The sequence below is a fragment of the Odocoileus virginianus genome, chromosome 20 (genome assembly GCF_023699985.2).
Source record: "Odocoileus virginianus isolate 20LAN1187 ecotype Illinois chromosome 20, Ovbor_1.2, whole genome shotgun sequence".
NCBI lineage: Eukaryota > Metazoa > Chordata > Mammalia > Artiodactyla > Cervidae > Odocoileus > Odocoileus virginianus.
The window spans coordinates 44,814,570-44,833,094 of record NC_069693.1 but is presented as its reverse complement, the minus strand read 5'-3'; the positions used below and the strand labels follow the sequence as shown (position 1 = coordinate 44,833,094).

The window sequence follows — 18,525 nt, the reverse complement described above, 5'->3', positions numbered from 1 at the left end:
TAAAATGCTGATCATGTTTTGATGAACAGATACAAAGACTCCTACAAGTTTACAATCCTTTCCTCTTTCTTCAACCAGGATATTCAAAACAGGTTAAGGTTACTTTATGCCAGGTACTGCAAGGTCATGATTACCACTAATTGATGCCCTATAGACACTGGAATGCATAATGCATACCATGTAAACCTTAGATTTCTGCACAATTAATTGGAGCAAATGGAAATGATTTAAATATTGAAATAATCTTCGACAAGGAGACTTAAATAAAGAAGTCCAATTTTTTCAGAATTTTACAAATTCAGTTCAATGGTAAGAATGGAAATTTAACTTTGGTTTGGAAAACATAGCTAAACTGCTTTGAAAATGCATATTCAATAAATTAATAAAATCAATAAACCATAATTTTCCTTGCAGTCTTCCTCTAATCAGTACATCTACCATTGCCCATAAAATATACTGAATAAAACATGTAACATTTTCTGTTGAAAGATTTGCTCAATCTTTAAGTTTGCTCCTTAAAGAATGCTCTATAATCAGCTTATTAAAAAAATCTTCAGCCATTTCAAATTACTCCTCATTTAAAAAAGAAAGAAAGAAAAAGAAAGGGGGAGGAGAGAGGTAGTCATTTTGAAAAAATTCTCCCAGTGGAAAAGGAAAAAACACACCCAGATCAGCATGTTGGCGTGAAACAAGGGCCCTTACTAACGCTTTAACTGAGAGTTTTAACTCATTAGATTATAAGGTTTTGGAGGAACGGGTGAAAAATGAGGCTTTCTTAAACTAAAAGAGTAAATGAGATTTAAAACATTACACCATTAATTCTGTGTGGAAAGCAGTCATTTAAAATTCATAAAACCACATACATATTTTTTAGAAGATCTGGAAGCAGAAATCCTAAATTTTTAACAGTGGATACCGCGGCGGGTAGGGGAACGTGAGGAGAGCCCAGAAAGCAAGGGCTTCAGTGGGGACGTAATTCAATTATATTCCATTTAAAACAATGTAGAGAAAGGATTCACGATTATTTACGGCAAAAATAATATATTTTAAGAGAAAAAAAAACTCCATATTTCGCCAAAACTTAGAACTATTACACTGTGGGCCTTACTGTCACATTTAAGCATCCGCCCAGGTGGCGGGGGGACAGTTTGGGGCTCCACCGTACACATCTGAAATGGAAACAAAGCAACCCTGACTGGCAGGAGGGGGATTTGGGAGCCAGGAGCCCTGACTTGGGAGTTTGCACATCAGGCACTCTCGTCGGGGCAGCAGGGGGCTGGGGGTCCTTTCTCGTCCACTTGGGCCGCTGCCCCACACTCCTGCCGCTGTCACCGGAGCCAGACAGGCGACTCGGGGAGGCTCCGGACAGGTCGCCCCGTCTGCTCAGGATAAACCCACGCCCCCTCTCACGCAGCCCAGCCACAGGGCAAGACGTTCGCCCGTCTGACCGCCGCCAGGTGGACACCGGCCGGGCCGCGGCTCCGGGCGCTTCCCCGGCAATCCCTCGGCTCGGCCGGGCCGGTTCGGGGCTCCCGCGGTGGCCACAGAGCCCGAGGGCTGGCCCACTCGCTCGGCCGCCGGGACCCCGGCGAGGCGGCCTCTCCACAGCCAACGGCTACGGGCAACGACCGCCTGCCCGCGCGCACCCGCTCCGCTGGCCCGCGTGTTCGGTGCCCGGCTCCTGGCGCCCACCTGTTGGTCACACTCGGGGCACGATTTGGTGGCCATCTTCACTTTCTTAGCTCGAGTTGCAGACATGCTTCTCTCAGGCGGCGGCGGCGGCAGCAGCAGTGGCGGCGGCGGCGGTTCGGACTCCGCCCCTCGTACCTCAGCAGCCCAGCCTCTGCCCGCGCGATCCCCGCTGGCCACACCGAGGCTCTGACGGGTGCGCGCGCGCGCGTCCGCGAACTCGAGCAGAGCCTGCGGACCGAGGAGGCGGGGCGCGGCGTGCGCCGGCTCCAAGGAACTGCGGAACACGCTTCCACCCACACGGCTCCGGTCCTCCAGCGGGTCCCGATTCTCACGAGAAGACACAGCCTGGATTTTCCGACGGGACAATGGACACGCCCTCTCTCGGCCGGATGAACGGCGTGGAGGCGTGGCTTATCCGGGATTCGACAGTAACGGGCGTCGGGCTCCACCAACGAAAGCACAGAAGGGGCGGGTCGTGGTGCTGAGCACGCCCCCTTCCCCGGAGGAAGAAGGTGAGAGTGAAAAAGCAGGTGGGAGGTTCGACTTTTCGCACAGATACCAACGTTTGATAGACTTCAGTAAATGTTAGCAAGTCTAATCATTGAGAAATTATAATAGACAACTAATGAGTCTGCTAGATGCCAGCCTTAGGCTCTGCACCGGGAGGTATGAGATTCGTTAAGTCAAATATGTATTGAGGGCCAAATCTGCCAGACAGGTTTGAATCCTGGGAGGTGCCTGTCCTCAAACACGTAGTCTAGAGGTATAGAGGGCCTAACATTCGAATACAGGGAAATGAGTTGTTGAGAGGAGTAATTCGGTTGACTACAATATCAAAATTTAAAATTCACCTCGCCTTTAATCTTGCAATCCCATCCCTAAGAATTTGAAAAGATAGTCTCCCTAAGAATTTGAAATATATTCTCCAGCGGTGCTCAAATGCATTTGTGTAAAGATGTTGCACTTCGCAGCACAGCTTGATCAGAAACAGCCCAGGTGTCCACCAACAAATTGCTTGAGAAAATTTAGGTATGCATACATCGTAATTATCATTGCAGTTTTTCAAAAGAATGATAGTTCTATATGAAGTGATATAATGATCTCTAAAATAGTATTAATTGGAAAAGCAAAGTACACTACACCTTGTTTAAGATTGTGTCAAATAATATGAAAATATATTTATGGTTACATTAACATAAGAGACTAGAAAAGGAAGTGGAGGGCAGGAAGAGGAGGGAGACATATTCCATATAGTATTGTATTAATGTGAATTGCCTACTAGGTTAACTTAATATGACATAGGCCAACCCCTCACCACCCCCTGACTCCTCCACCCCGGCAAAAGAGAAAAGGATCTGTACACTGCTACTGAGAAGGTCAGCTGACACATTATCAAAGGAGTTGTTCCTAGAAGGCTTTCTTGTAGAGTTATCTCCAATATTGAATCCCTAAGGAAATCAGGGGTAGCTTGATGTTGTGAGTACACCAAGTGCAAGACAAAGAGTTAAGACTGGCAATGTGGGTCATATCCAGCTGTGCAGACAGGGTCTCTGCTACCATAGGAAGGAGTGTGGGCTTCTTCCTGAGTGTAGTGGGGCAGTAGAGGTTTTAGTTTGGGGAGTTAACAGGATTATATTTGAAATTGATAATGATTGGACCAGGAAACACCTCAGGTATTAAGACCTGAGGCGTGGGGAGAGGATGGACAATAGAGGAGAGGAATTTTAAAAATATGAAGGCCATAGTGTTAGTAAGGCTTAAGGAGCTATTTTGTTGGTGGAGAGCAGAGGCCATGGATATTTCCAGGATGACTCTCAAACTTCTAATGCAAAGAGAAAGAGGAATAGAAGTAACAGAGGAAGATGATACTTCAGTTTTCCTTGGAGAATGGTGCAGGGCATGAATTGGGAACCCAGGTCCTGTAATCCTGGCCTTGAGGAGTTTCCTGAAAATTTCATGACCATTATATCTACTACTGTGGGCAGGAATCCCTTAGAAGAAATGGAATAGTCATCATGGAATATATAGGAATATGGAATATAGAGGAATGTATATGGAATATATAGGAAAAATAGCAGCTAGTAATAAGTCTAGGTAGGAAATTAAAATAGGGTACTGTTTTAGAGGATGACTAGAAGATGACTTTTGCTTGAGTGGTCAGGGAATGCATATCTTCAGGAAGTAATATTTTAGCTAATGTCTGAATAGATGAAGGGGCTAAACATGAAAATGTTTAGAAGAACATTTCTTAGAAGAAATGGAGTAGCCATCATAGTCAACAAAAGAGTCTGAAATGCAGTACTTGGATGCAATCTCAAAAACAACAGAATGATCTCTGTTCATTTCCAAGGCAAACCATTCAGAACCACGGTAATCCAAGCCTATGCCCCAACCAGTAACACTGAAGAAGCTGAAGTTGAACGGTTCTATGAAGACCCACAAGACCTTTTAGAACTAACACCCCCAAAAATTGTCCTTTTCATTATAGGGGACTGGAATGCAAAAGTAGGAAGTCAAGAAACACCTGGAGTAAGTAACAGGCAGATTTGGTCTTGGAGTACAGAATGAAGCAGGGCAAAGGCTAAAAGAGTTTTGCCAAGAGAACACACTGGTCATAGCAAACACCCTCTTCCAACAACACAAGAGAAGACTCTACACATGGACATCACCAGATGGTCAACACCGAAATCAGATTGATTATATTCTTTGCAGCCAAAGATAGAGAAGCTCTATACAGTCAGCAAAAACAAGACCAGGAGCTGACTGTGGCTCAGATCATGAACTCCTTATTGCCAAATTCAGACTTAAACTGAAGAGAGTAGGGATAACCACTAGACCATTCAGGTATGACCTAAGTCAAATCCCTTATGATTAAACAGTGGAAGTGAGAAATAGATTTAAGGGACTAGATCTGATAGACAGATTGCCTGATGAACTGTGGATGGAGGTTCATGACCCTGTACAGGAGACAGGGATCAAGATGATCCCCAAGAAAAAGAAATGCAAAAATAGCAAAATGGCTGTCTGAGGAGGCCTTACAAATAGCTATGAAAAGAAGGGAAGTGAAAAGCAAAGGAGAAAAGGAAAGATATTCCCATTTGAATGCAGAGTTCCAAAGAATAGCAAGGAGAAAGACTTCCTCAGTGATCAATGCAAAGGAATAGAGGAAAACAACAGAATGGGAAAGACCAGAGATCGCTTCATTAAAATTAGACATACGAGGGAACATTTCATGTAAAGATGGGTTCGGTAAAGGACAGAAATGATATGGACCTAACAGAAGCAGAAGATATTAAGAAGAGGTGGCAAGAATACACAGAAGAACTGTACAAAAAAGATCTTCATGGCCCAGATAATCATGATGGTGTGATCACTCACCTAGAGCCTGACAACCTGGAATGTGAAGTCAAGTGGGCCTTAGAAAGCATCACTACAAACAGAGCTAGTGGATGTGATGGAATTCCAGTTGAGCTATTTCAAATCCTGAAAGATGATGCTGTGAAAGTGCTGCACTCAATATGCCAGCAAATTTGGAAGGCTCAGCTGTGGCCACCGGACTGGAAAAGGTCAGTTTTCATTCCAATCCCAAAGAAAAGCAATCCCAAAGAATGCTCAAATTACCGCACAATTGCACTCATCTCACATGCTAGTAAAGTAGTGCTCAAAATTCTCCAAGTCAGGCTTCAGCAATACGTGAACCGTGAACTTCCAGATGTTCAAGCTGGTTTTAGAAAAGGCAAAGGAACCAGAGATCAAATGTCCAACATCCGCTGGATCATCAAAAAAGCAAGAGAGTTCCAGAAAAACATCTATTTCTGCTTTATTGACTATGCCAAAGCCTTTGACTGTGTGGATCACAATAAACTGTGGAAAATTCTGAAGGAGATGGGAATACCAGACCATCTGACCTGTCTCCTGAGAAACCTGTTGAACTGGACATGGAACAACAGACTGGTTCCAAATAGAAAAAGGAGTACCTCAAGGCTGTATATTGTCACCCTGCTTATTTAACTCATTTGCAGAGTACATCATGAGAAACACTGGGCTGGATAAAGCACAAGCTGGAATCAAGATTGCCAGGAGAAATATCAATAACCTCATACATGCAGATGACACCACCCTTATGGCAGAGAGTGAAGAGGAACTAAAAAGCCTCTTGATGAAAGTGAAAGAGGAGAGTGAAAAAGTTGGCTTAAAGCTCAACATTCAGAAAACTAAGATCATGGTATCTGGTCCCATCACTTCATGGCAAATAGATGGGAAACAGTGGAAACAGTGTCAGACTTTATATTTTTGGGCTCCAAAATCACTGCACATGGTGATTGCAGTCATGAAATTAAAAGAAGCCTATTCCTTGGAAGGAAAGTTATGACCAACTTAGATAGCATATTAAAAAGCAGAGACATCACTTTGCCAACAAAGGTCCATCTAGTCAAGGCTATGGTTTTTCCAGTGATCATGTATAGATGTGAGAGTTAGACTGTGAAGAAAGCTGAATGCCGAAAAATTGATGCTTTTGAACTGTGGTGTTGGAGAAGACTCTTGAGAGTCCCTTGGACTGCAAGGAGATCCAACCAGTCCATCCTAAAGATCAGTCCTGGGTGTTCATTGGAAGGACTGATGTTGAAGCTGAAACTCCAATACTTTGGCTACTTGATGCGAAGAGTTGACTCATTGGAAAAGACCCTGATGCTGGGAGGGATTGGGGGCAGGAGGAGAAGGGGACGACAGAGGATGAGATGGCTGGATGGCATCACCGACTCGATGGACATGAGTTTGAGTAAGCTCCGGGAGTTGGTGATGGACAGGGAGACCTGGCGTGCTGCAATTCATGGGGTTGCAAGAAGTTGGACACGACTGAGCGACTGAACTGAACTGAACTGAGGTCCTTTTGGCTCAGACAGTAAAGCGCCTGCCTATAATGCGGGAGACCCGGTTTCAATCCCTGGGTAGGGAAGATCCCCTGGAGAAGGAAATGGCATCCCACTCCAGTATTCTTTCCTGGAAAATCCCATGGACGGAGGAGCCTGGTAGGCTACAATCCATTGGGTCGCAAAGAGTCAGACACGACTGAGCAGCTTCACTTTCATTTTCCCCAAAAGGGCACTTGGTTTGTGTGGGTAAGGAGGTCTTTATCTCTGTTGGTTTTTTGAAGTGTTTAACATGGCAGACACTGACAGTTGACTGATGAAAACTCTATCCATCCGTCCCCGCTTCTCTCTAGCCATCTTCTAAGTAGGAATGGGTCATGTGGTGTTATTGCTGGCCAATAAGATATAAACCAAAGTCCCCTGAGTGGGATTTTTGGAAAGGCTCTGAGTTCCTAATAAAAATGAAGCAATTCTTGTCAAAAAAAACCTCTTTTTCCTTTGCCTTTCACACTTTTCTTACTCTCTGGAGCATGAACTTGAGGCCTTATAGGTAAAGCAGCCATCTTATGACAATGAGACAATGAAGTATTGGTTCTATATTGTTACATGACAAATTACCCCCAAAATTAGTGGCTTAAAACATATCTGTTTCTGTGAGTCAGGAATGCAGATGTTCTGCAATCTCATCTGAATGCTCAACAGTGGGGAGCTCCACTTCTCAGTCAGTTCAGTCATTCAGTTGTGTCCGACTCTTTGCAACCCTATGAACTGCAGCATGCCTGGCCTCCCTGTCCATCACCAACTCCTGGAGTTAACCCAAACTCATGTCCGTTGAGACGGTGATGCCATCCAACCATCTCATCCTCTGTGGTTCCCTTCTCCTCCTGCCCTCAATCTTTCCCAGCATCAGGGTCTTTTCCAATGAGTCAGCTCTTCGCATCAAGTGGCCAAAGTATTGGAGTTTCAGCTTCAACATCAGTCCTTCCAATGAACACCCAGGACTGATCTCCTTTAGCATGGACTGGTTGGATCTCCTTGCAGTCCAAGGGACTCTCAAGAGTCTTCTCCAACACCACAGTTCAAAAGCATCAATTCTTCAGGGCTCAGCTTTCTTCATAGTCCAACTCTCACATCCATACATGATCCACTTTTAAGCTCACTTGTTTGATTGTTGGCAAGCCCCAGTCCCTCATCACATGGGCTCTTCACATACCTGCCATGAAACATGGCAACTGGCTTCTCCTAGGATGACTATAACTTAATCTCAGTAGTGGCATCACATCACTTCTGCTGTATTCTGTTAGAAGCAAGTCACTAAGTCCAGCCCAGAAAAATGCAGAGATCATTGGGAGCCATCTTAGAGGCTGCACCCCACAGGTGGTGCTAGTAGTTAAAAAACCTGCCTTCCAATGCAGGAGACGTAAGAGATGTGGGTTCAATCCCTGGGTTAGGAAGATCCCCTGGCTGAGGGCATGGCAGCCCACTCCAGTATTCTTGCCTGGAGAATCCCATGGATAGAAGAGCCTGTTGGGCTATAGTCCATAGGGTCACAATGAGTCGCACACAATTGAAACAATTTAGCACACACGCACCCTAGGTGCTATGCATGGAATTATTATCAATCCACTAAGAAGGATGAAAAGAAAACTAGAAAGTGCCTGTGTTGCTCATTGTTGAGTAGCACCCCAGTTGTGACCTGCCTCCCTTGATTCTCTATAATGTGAAAGGGGGGAATTAGCTCAAAATAAGAGTCACTCAACAGAATAAATAAAATCTGAAAAACTAGTAACATGAAATGTTAGAAAAAGAGTTATGTGCATGCATGCTCAGTTGCTAAGTTGTGTTGGACTCTGTGACCCCATGGGTTGTAGCCCGCCAGGCCTCCCTGTCCATGGGATTTCCCAGGCAAGAATACTGGAGTTGCCATTTCCTTCTCCAGAGGATCTTCCTGACCCAGGGATCAAAACCGCTTTTCCTGCATTGCAGGCAGATTCTTTACCCCTAAGCCACTAGGGAAGCCCCAAAAGGGGTGACAAAATACTGTCATTGCTTTAGAAAAAGGCCTAGGAAAACCAAATATATGCATAGCCTATGATGCATATTTCCATTCCTAAGTATTTATTCAGGAGAAATGAAAATATATATCCATAAGAAGACTTGTACAAGAATATTCATAACAGTTTTATTCATATTAGACCCAAAATAGGGAAAAACACACACACATGTCTATCAAGCATATAAATAGATAAATTGTGGTATATTCATTTAATGGAATATGAGTCAGCTTTTAAAAGGAACAAATTACTGATACATACAACAAAATGGACAAATCTCAAAAACATTTTGCTCAGTATAAGAGGCCTTTCACAAAAGAACATACCCTGAAATTCCATTTATATGCAATTCTAAAACAGCAAAACTATTACATGGTAGGAAAAAAATCAAAGCAGTGTTTCCCTCTTGGGGGATAAGAGTAGGGATAAAATGAGATAAACATCCTGGGCTGATGGTAATAGTCTGCATCTTAATAGGGGTTTGTGTTACACAAGTATTTGCATCTGTCAAACTGAACTGCAAAATACACTTAAAATTTAACCATTTCATTGAATTTAAATTTTACCTCAAAAAAACTTTAAGCAAATATTGAACTCTAAGTAATGATATGTATGCTGAAGTATTTAGGGTGAAATGTGCTAATACCTGCAACTTACATTGAAATACCTTTAAAAAAGATGACTACATGGGTAGATAAGTGGTAAAGCAAATATAGTATAGTAAAATGTTAATGGTACAATCTAGGCTGTTGGCATACAGTTGGGGTCCACTGTGAAAGTTAAATATTTTTGAAATTTTTCATAAATTATAGGAAACAAGACCTACTTTTTAAACCACTGTTCATTAAGTTTTCAATTATATGCTGTCAAACATATTTCTTACACTGATAACAAAATAAGGGTTTTCTGCAAAGTGGATGATGCTGGCCCTGACACTTTTTCATTTAATACCTACTAGTTACCTGCTATATGTTGGACCTTGTGCTCTTGATGGGAGTACAATCTTGTGAGTTAAATAAAATTCCTGCTGTTGTGAATCTCACTCAAACATATACTATAATACAAATAAATATATAACTACTGTGATCACAATTATGAAGGTACAATTCTGAGGTTTTAAGGCCATTGACAAGGAGATCTGACCTATGGTAGGGTAGAGTAATCAGGGAGGACTTCCTGGACTAATCAAGGAAGAAATGTGCATGATAGGTAGAGTTAATGAGGTAAAGAGGAATAGCAAATATTCAGCCAGAAAGAGCAGCATGGGCAAATTAACTGAGGTAAAAGGAAGTGAAATGAAGCTATTGTTGCTGAAGCACCAAGAGAAAGAGGAAGAGAGAATCTGACATATTGAAGATGGGTGCTAGAGAATCCAATTTCCACTGGCTTTCATGCTACTTCTAACTTTGTTCAAGATCTTTTATGTGTGCTGTTAAAGTGACTGTAGGTGCTCTAGTCTCATAGTAAGCAATTAGACCAGGCAGGAACTATAATATTTTAATACAGGGATTATGCACTTGAGAAACCAAAATGGCCATTTAAATGTGTGGGGTTTTTTGTTTGTTTGTTTTCTTTTTTTTGGCTGAGCTTACTCAGCTTGTGGGATCTTAGTTTCCTGACTAGGGATCAAACCCAGGGCCTCAGCAATGAAAGTGCAGAGTCTTAGCCACTGGACCACCAGGGAATTCCCTCAAAACCATTCTTTATACCCCTTTGTATACCCAAGCTGTGGGGTGGGGTGGCGGGGAGGGGTGGTGATAAGAAGAAGTGGGGTGTAACAGCCTCCATTTATATTCCTTTATTTTGATACTCAAAGTTTCTACCAAGGAGCCCTTTAAAGCTTCTCTTTCTTTTCTGGGAAAGGAGAATGAGAACACTAGGCTGCTTGGGAGCCTGCTTGATTTCCTTAAAATTTCTCATTTTTCTTGAAAATGTAATATAGCTCCTAGATTAACAAGTTAAAAGCTTAAAGCTGTAGTTCCTACTTTTCCAAAGCAATAAAGAGATGATCATCACAATGATGAAAATGTAGTCATTTTGTGTTGATTCTGTTCACAACACTATTCTCTGGATTTCCAAAAAGGAACAGTCCATGATTTTTAAAAAAAAGAAATATCAAATAATAGACAAAGAAGATGCTCTCTTTCTCCCAAAAGAGAGCTTTTCTTTTCTTCCCACGAAGCCAATAACACACTGCATCAAGGAGCACTCACTGCAGGAAAGCCACAGGCTCAAAGCAACTCAAGAGACCAGCCCTCTTTTATAGCTGGGTACCTCTGGACAGTTCAAGACATGTACCAGGCTTCGCTAAGCACTGAACTCAGCCCACTGGCCTGCCCTGGACACAGAGGGGCCTCCAGAGGTGTCCCATGCCTTGCTTCACCTTCTTTTTCCTTTTCTCTCATAATATTAAATACTACTTTTTGGGCATCTACTCTGTGCCTATTCTTATATTATGTTCCTCTTCCTCCCCAAATCCTGCAAAGGATATGGTTAAATAAAGTAAAGCTCAGGGAGCATTATCAGTCAGGAATGTTTTTTTTTTTTTTTTTTTTTTTGCCAAACGAAAAATCCAAATCAAAATGGCTTAAACAAAAAGGGGTACTGGATTACATAACCAAAAAACATGAATAGTAGTACCAGTTTCCGGCACAACAGGATCCATGTCCCCACACAAACAACAGGGTCCATTTTTGTCTCTCGGGTCTACATCCCTTCTTGAAAGTGATAGGAAAGATGGCTCAGATAGCTCACCATCCTATATTTGCTCCTTTTCCTGTCTCATTACACTTCACTGCTTCTGTTTGGTTTTCCTATCTATACCAGGATCACTCATCTGGGCTGGGCAAGGACATCCACTGATTGTTTAGACCAAAATTCAGCATCCAGCTCTGGAAATCTGACAGGGGGTCTGAGAGCTGAGGGAAGTATGGGTGGGCCACAGAACAACTACCGTCCAGAGTAAGTAACTTTACACCACTTCCTTTCACAATGGCCAAGCCACTGCCTCTTACCCTGTTACCATTTAGCCTTACCCTGACCCCGATCCTGGGAAAGACTGAAGGCAGGAGAAGGGAATGGCAGAGGATAAGATGGTTGGACACGACTCATTGACTTGATGGACATGAGTTTGAGCAAGCTCTGGGAGCTGGTGATGGACAGGGAAGCCTGGTGTGCTGCAAATCCATGGGGTTGCAAAGAGTCGGACGTGACTGAGTGACTGAACTGAACTGAACTGTGCTGCCTTTGAAATAAAGTCCTTCCCACACTTCTGGTCTTAGTCCTCTTACCCCATCAGTCTGAGCTAAATCAGAAGCTTCACTGTCTGGGAGTAAGCAAGAGTCCACAGAAACTGTAGATTCCTTGATAAACCCATAGATGTAGCAGTACAACGAGCATGTGACTCCCAACCAGGGCATTCAGCAAAGGGAGTAAATTAAGACTGGAAGCGTGCTTTGCTCTCTCACCAAGCCTTGTGTCATGGTGCAGGATTGCACCTACCCCAAGGAAAGAACACTGCTTTTTCCTTTCTGCAGTAATACATCCCATTGTCCTTAATCCTTGGGATCATAGTCAATTTTACTTTAGGGAATTTCCATTCCATCTCTCCCTCCATTTCTCTCCTTCCCTCCCTTTCAGTGTCTCTCTTCCCCTCCAGGTTAAGATTCATTCCAGGATGTCCTCTCACCTCTTACCTTTCAAGATTACTTAACTCTCCTCTCCTTCATGGATTAGACATAGCAGGTTGTCAGCAGGGAAAGAGGCAGGAAGAGGACCATCCCAGTATCTTTATCACAACTTAATCCCTGGATGCCACAAAGAGTAACTGCAATCTAGTTACAAAATCATAAAAAGGCCATTAGCTATGGTCTCTGACAGGCCACCTATATTTTAAAACATGTAAAATCAGAATGGAAAATGTATGAATGAAAGGACTGGCTCTGTGTGACAGAATGAGTATTATCATCCAAAAGCATCACTGAGCCAAGTGTGCATGGCATTTAGTATTAGAAACATGCTTTCATTTCTTTAGTGAAAAAATATTTTCGGAGAGCCTCTGATGAGGCAGCTCACCTCTCTGGAACCCACTTTACTCGGACCTTTGCATGACTGACTCCTAAGCATCTTTCACATACACATACACTCTGGGCTCCACATTCCTCCAGTGAAGAAGCCCAAAACTCAGGGGCAGCTTGTAGTTTTCCAGCACCTTAGGTTTCTTTCCATATTCATGTTCTGCCAGGGTCTGGGAAGGTATAAAGTTGAACCACATGATAATTGCCTTTTTATGGGCTAAATGAAAATGTTAAATATTTTGGAGAAAAAATGCCATACTCAACCAAAATATGCACTGTTAGCATTAACTGCTTTCCCCAACTGGTAAGTTTCCTCAAATATTAAATGGTACATGCTATATTTATAAAATTCAGCATTATTAATATTTATTCAAATCTTCCAATTACTGCTTCTCAGTTGGAGAAAGTTTTGTTTCTTAGAGTTCCAAATGACAGTTATCGATTCCAAAATCGGTTCCAAAAAGGTAGTAATCGGTTGATTTCTTAGCTCAATTAACTTCTCTATGGTGGTTTGTGATTTCTGTGGTCAGATGTCATGGAAAAATATAGGTTCATGTCTGCCAACCAATATAGGGTACTTTTAGATAAACTTTTGATATATAATTTCAACTTTTTGGCAATAAGATGCTACCATTAGTTATACCTGGCTTAAAAAGCAGTAATGAAACAGTCTTTGTAGACCACCATACCATTACCAGAACCTTTTTTTATTACAGTCATAGTTTGAACACATGTTCGGAAACTTCATCAACATCCATCCATCATCCAGATCACTTTCAATGTCATTTTTTGTCAAAGCTTATGATCCTCTCCAAATACATCTCTGTTCTTTCAAATCTTAAGCGATGAGAATATCTCTAACCATCTGAGTTTATGATCATCCATTAACTGGTGTGGTACCTACCCACTTGTCCATTTTTTTTTACCTTTCCTATTGCAGCCAGGTGTCGAGAAACTATTGTAGCAGAAACTCCTAGGTCTGCTGCAAGACTTCAAATTGCTGTTTGGGGGTTAGCTTCTACCATAACTCTCAACTGATCTTCATTTAAAACAGATTCGGGTTTCCCCGAAGCCTCATTTTTCAGACTCAGATCCCCAGAACAAAATTTTTCAAACTAACATCCAATACTAACACAGCCTTCCCCAAAGACAGAATTGATATTTCTACTTGCCATGTCTTCACTATGTCCTAGTTTAAATTTATATTTTAAAAAGTATTTGTAACTTTCAAAGACGTGGTATTGTTCACATCTCTAGAGAAAATAAACAATAAAAACTCAATCATCAAAGAAAAGTGAACATATACAAAATTGCATACTTAGATTCTATTACAAAACTTTTATTTTCCTCAAATTTTCACTCACTGATTTTACTGCCTATCAGTTCATCTTGTCTGCAACAAAAATTACTGTTTAGCTAATGCTGGTTTTCTATTTCCTGCAGTTCTCCCACAGTTATTAAACTGAAGTTCTACTATGAAGGAAGAACTGTCCCTTTCCCCTCACTTAAAAATTTATATCAGTAGGGCTCATGGATATTTGCTTTATTAATTCAATGATAGCGTTATTTCTTTTGCTCAAACTGTTCCAACTTTGGCCATTAGGAACTCTTTTAGTTTGGCTCCTGTGTTCTTTCAGCAATATTCTCCCATTTCTTTCTTTTTTTTAAAAAAAAGGCAAAACATTTTTTTATTATCTGGCACACCTAAAGATATTCCAGCTACCTTTATCCCATCTTAGTTCTGTAATTGACCTGTTCTCTAAAGATCCCTGGTTTCTTTTATTGAAGACTCATACTTAAAAATTGGATACTAAGTTTCTTCATTACTGCTGAGGTGTCATCACTTCTAGTTCCTCACACTGAACACTTAGGAAAAATATGTATGCATACTAACTGACACATATAGTGATAGCTCAGATTCCAGTCCAACCCAAAAGAGTTCATTTTAGCCTCTTCCTCTCCTTATGAAAAACCCAGTTCTTATCTAAAACATATTTACCTATTTGTTCAGTTTGAGTACATACACAAAGCACAGAATTGCTAATCTCACCCCTTGATAAATGCATTTACTGACTAGATAACAGCATTAATCCACGGTTCTTTTATGTCTTTAACATTACTGTATCTACTCAAGATAGTGTTTTCCATAATTATTTGGTTTCTTTTCTTCCCCATCCTATTTAGTGTCACTCCTTCCTCATTCCTACTACCCAGTTCCATCTCTCTATTTCCTTACACCCCTATAGATTACCAGTCACTTCATTTTCTGGTTTAACCCCGCTGGCATGGATTTTGGACAAATTAACAACTACATATATGTATTGTCTTATGTCTCCTTTCTTACATAAAAGGTAGTATACTATAAATACTATTATGCTTGATTTTTTTTTACTTAACTGTGTATTCTGGAAAGAACTGCCAAGAACTGACTCATTGGAAAAGACCTTGATACTGGGAAAGATTGAAGGCAGGAAGAGAAGGGGTTGACAGGATGAGATGGTTGGATGGCATTACCGACTCGATGGACGTGAGTTTGAGCAAGCTCTGGGAGTTGGTGAAGGACAGGGAAGCCTGGCAGATGCCATGATCTTAGTATTCTGAATGTTAAGCTTTAAGCCAACTTTTTCACTCTCCTCTTTCACTTTCATCAAGAGGCTTTTTAGTTCCTCTTCACTCTCTGCCATAAGGGTGGTGTCATCTGCATATCTGAGGTTATTGATATTTCCCCCGGCAATCTTGATTCCAGCTTGTGCTTCATCCAGCCCAGCGTTTCTCATGATGTACTCTGCATATAAGTTAAATAAGCAGGGTGACAATATACAGCCTTGACGTCCTCCTTTTCCTATTTGGAACCAGTGTGTTGTTCCATGTCCAGTTCTAACTGTTGCTTCCTGACCTGCATACAGATTTCTCAAGAGGCAGGTCAGGTGGTCTGGTATTCCCATCTCTTTCAGAATTTTCCACAGTTTATTGTGATCCACACAGTTGAAGGCTTTGGCGTAGTCAATAAAGCAGAAATAGATGTTTTTCTGGAACTCTCTTGCTTTTTTGATGATCCAGCGGATATTGGACATTTGATCTCTGGTTCCTCTGCCTTTTGTAAAACTAGCTTGAACATTTGGAAGTTCTCAGTTCACGTATTGCTGAAGCCTGGCTTGGAGAATTTTGAGCATTGCTTACTAGAGTGCGAGATGAGTGCAATTGTGCAGTAGTTTCAGCATTCTTTGGGATTGCCTTTCTTTGGGACTGGAATGAAAACTGACCTTTTCCAGTCCTGTGGCCACTGCTGAATTTTCCAAATTTCCTGGCATAGTGAGTGCAGCACTTTCACAGCATCATCTTTCAGGATTTGAAATAGCTCAACTGGAATTCCATCACATCCACTAGCTTTGTTCGTAACATTTTTTTAGGTATTGCCAAATCTCCCTTCAGAAGTGTTAGCACAATTTGTATTCTCACAAGCAATGTATGACAGTGCCTGTTTCCCCACAGTTTCACTAACAAAGTGTCTAATTACCATTTTTATATCCGGTTGTTAGAATTTTGTCTCTCAATTTTTAAGACCTATTTATAGATTAAAAAATTAATAAGGACTGACTATAAAGTACAGGAAACTCTACCCAATACTACGTAATGACCTATATAGAAAAAGAATGTAAAATATATATATATGTACTATGTTATATAGCAGAAACAATATTGTAAATCAACTATACTCCAATAAAAATTAATAAAAAATTGTAGAAGTATTCTCATCTAAAAAATTATCATTTTTATGGCATAGATTGTGAATATTTTTCCCCACAAACTTTGTTTATGGGATTTTTGTCATGCAAGAATTGAATTTAGTGAAATTTATAAATCTTTTCTTTTAATGCTTCTGGATTTTAAGTCACAGTTAGCCTTATTTTCTACACCAAGTTTATATAGGAGCTAGTTTATGTTAGCAGTGGATTGAAGTGAATTTTTAAATAATATTACAAGGACAACAAAAGTAAAAATAGGTAAACTGAACTACATCAAAATTTAAAATGTCAGTGCTAAGGACACAATCAATAGAGTGAAAAAGCAACCTATAGAATGGAAGAAATAATTACAAATCATATATCTAGTAAATGGCTAAATATTCAGAATATATAAAGAACTCTTACAATTCCAAAAAAATTACCTGATTTAAAAAATGGGCAAAGGACCTGAATAAATATTTGTCCAACAAACATAGACACGTGGCCAACAAGCATATGAAAAAATGCTCAACATTACTAATCATTAGGGAAATGCAAATCAAAACCACAATAAGATATCACCTCACACCCATCAGGAAAGCTGCTAACAACAACAACAACAACATAATGGAAAATAACAAGAGTTGGCAAAGATACAGAGAAATTGGAGCACTTGGGTACTGCTGGGAGGAAAATGGTGCAGCCACTATGGAAAACAGTATATTGGCTCCTTAAAAAATTAAAAATAGAATTACCATATGATCCAGTAATTCCACTTCTGGGAACTGAAAAGAATTGAAAGCAGTGTCTCAGATATTTGTACACCCAAATTCATGGTGGCATTATTCACAACAGCCAAAAAGTAAAAGCAACCCAAATGTCATTCAAACAATGAATGGATAAACATAATATGGTAAATACACAGTGCAACATTATTCAGCCTAAAAAAGGAAGTAAACTAAGTCACACGCTACAGAATGGATGAACCCTGAATACATTGTGCTAAGTGAAATAAACCAGTCACAAAAACACAAATACTGTATGATTCCCCTTATATGAGGTACATAGAGTAATCATATTCACAGAGACAGAAAGTGAAATAGAGGTAGGTTACCAGAGGCTGAGGGGAGGCAAAAATGGGAAGTTGTTGTCTAATGGGTATAGAGTTTCAGATTTGGTAGATAAACTAGTTCCACCGATCAGTGGCACAAAGATGTATATATACTTACTGCTGCTAAAATATATTTTAAAATGGTTTAGATGGTAAACTTTATATTTTGTATTGCAGTGAAAGTGGCTCAGTTGTGTCTGACTCTTTGAGACTCCATGGACTGTAGCCCATTAGGCTCCTCTGTCCTTGGAATTCTCCAGCAAAGAATACTGGAGTGGGTAGCCATTCCCTTTTCCAGTGGATCTTCCCAACCCAGGGATCAAACTCTGGTCTCCTGCATTGCAGGCAGATTCTTCACCATCTGAAACACCTTACCACAATTAATACAAATTAACAAAAAGTAGATAAATTGGGCTTCATAAAATTTAAGAATTTTATGTATCAAAAGACACTATAAACAAGGGAAAAGTACTTCCCCAGTGGTCTGGTGGTTAGGAATGCACCTTGCAATGCAGGGGACATGGGTTCGATCTCTGGTCTGAGAACTAAGATCCTACATGCCTTGGAACAATTAAACCTGCTCTAGCCACAACTAAGAGTCCATGAGCTGTAACAAAAGATCTGCATGATACAACAAAGATCCCATCTGTCGAAACTAAGACCTGACACAGTCAAATAAATAAAAAAGAAAATGAAAAGACAACCTACAAAATGGGGTGAAATATTTGCAAATCATGTATCTGACAAGAGATTAATACTCAGAATATAGGGAATTCCCCAAAACTCAACATTCAAAAAACAAAGATCATGGCATCTGGTCCCATCACTTCGTGGCAAATAGATGGGGGAAAAATGGAAAAAATGACAGACTTTATTTCCCTTGACTCCAAAATCACTGTGGACGGTGACTGCAGCCATGAAATTAAAAGATGCTCCTTAGAAGAAAAGACAGCATATTAAAAAGCAGAGACATTATGTTGCCAATAAAGGTCTGTA

At 40.9% G+C, this 18,525-nt stretch overlaps 1 protein-coding gene and 1 long non-coding RNA gene across 4 annotated transcripts in view; one reads left to right on the top strand and one right to left on the bottom strand.

Moving 5' to 3' along the window:
• Positions 1-1,937, bottom strand: part of C20H16orf87 (chromosome 20 C16orf87 homolog) — a 33,590-nt gene extending 31,653 nt beyond the window's left edge. The window contains exon 1 of the mRNA XM_070451358.1: positions 1,693-1,937. Within this exon, the coding sequence (XP_070307459.1) occupies positions 1,693-1,758 (66 nt within the window). The 5' untranslated portion in view covers positions 1,759-1,937. The remainder of the gene's footprint in view (positions 1-1,692) is intronic.
• Positions 1,915-18,525, top strand: part of LOC139029929 (uncharacterized) — a 30,089-nt gene continuing 13,478 nt past the window's right edge. For all 3 annotated transcript variants that reach the window (XR_011482251.1, XR_011482250.1, XR_011482249.1), the window contains exon 1: positions 1,915-2,204. This is a non-coding gene — a long non-coding RNA (uncharacterized lncRNA). The remainder of the gene's footprint in view (positions 2,205-18,525) is intronic.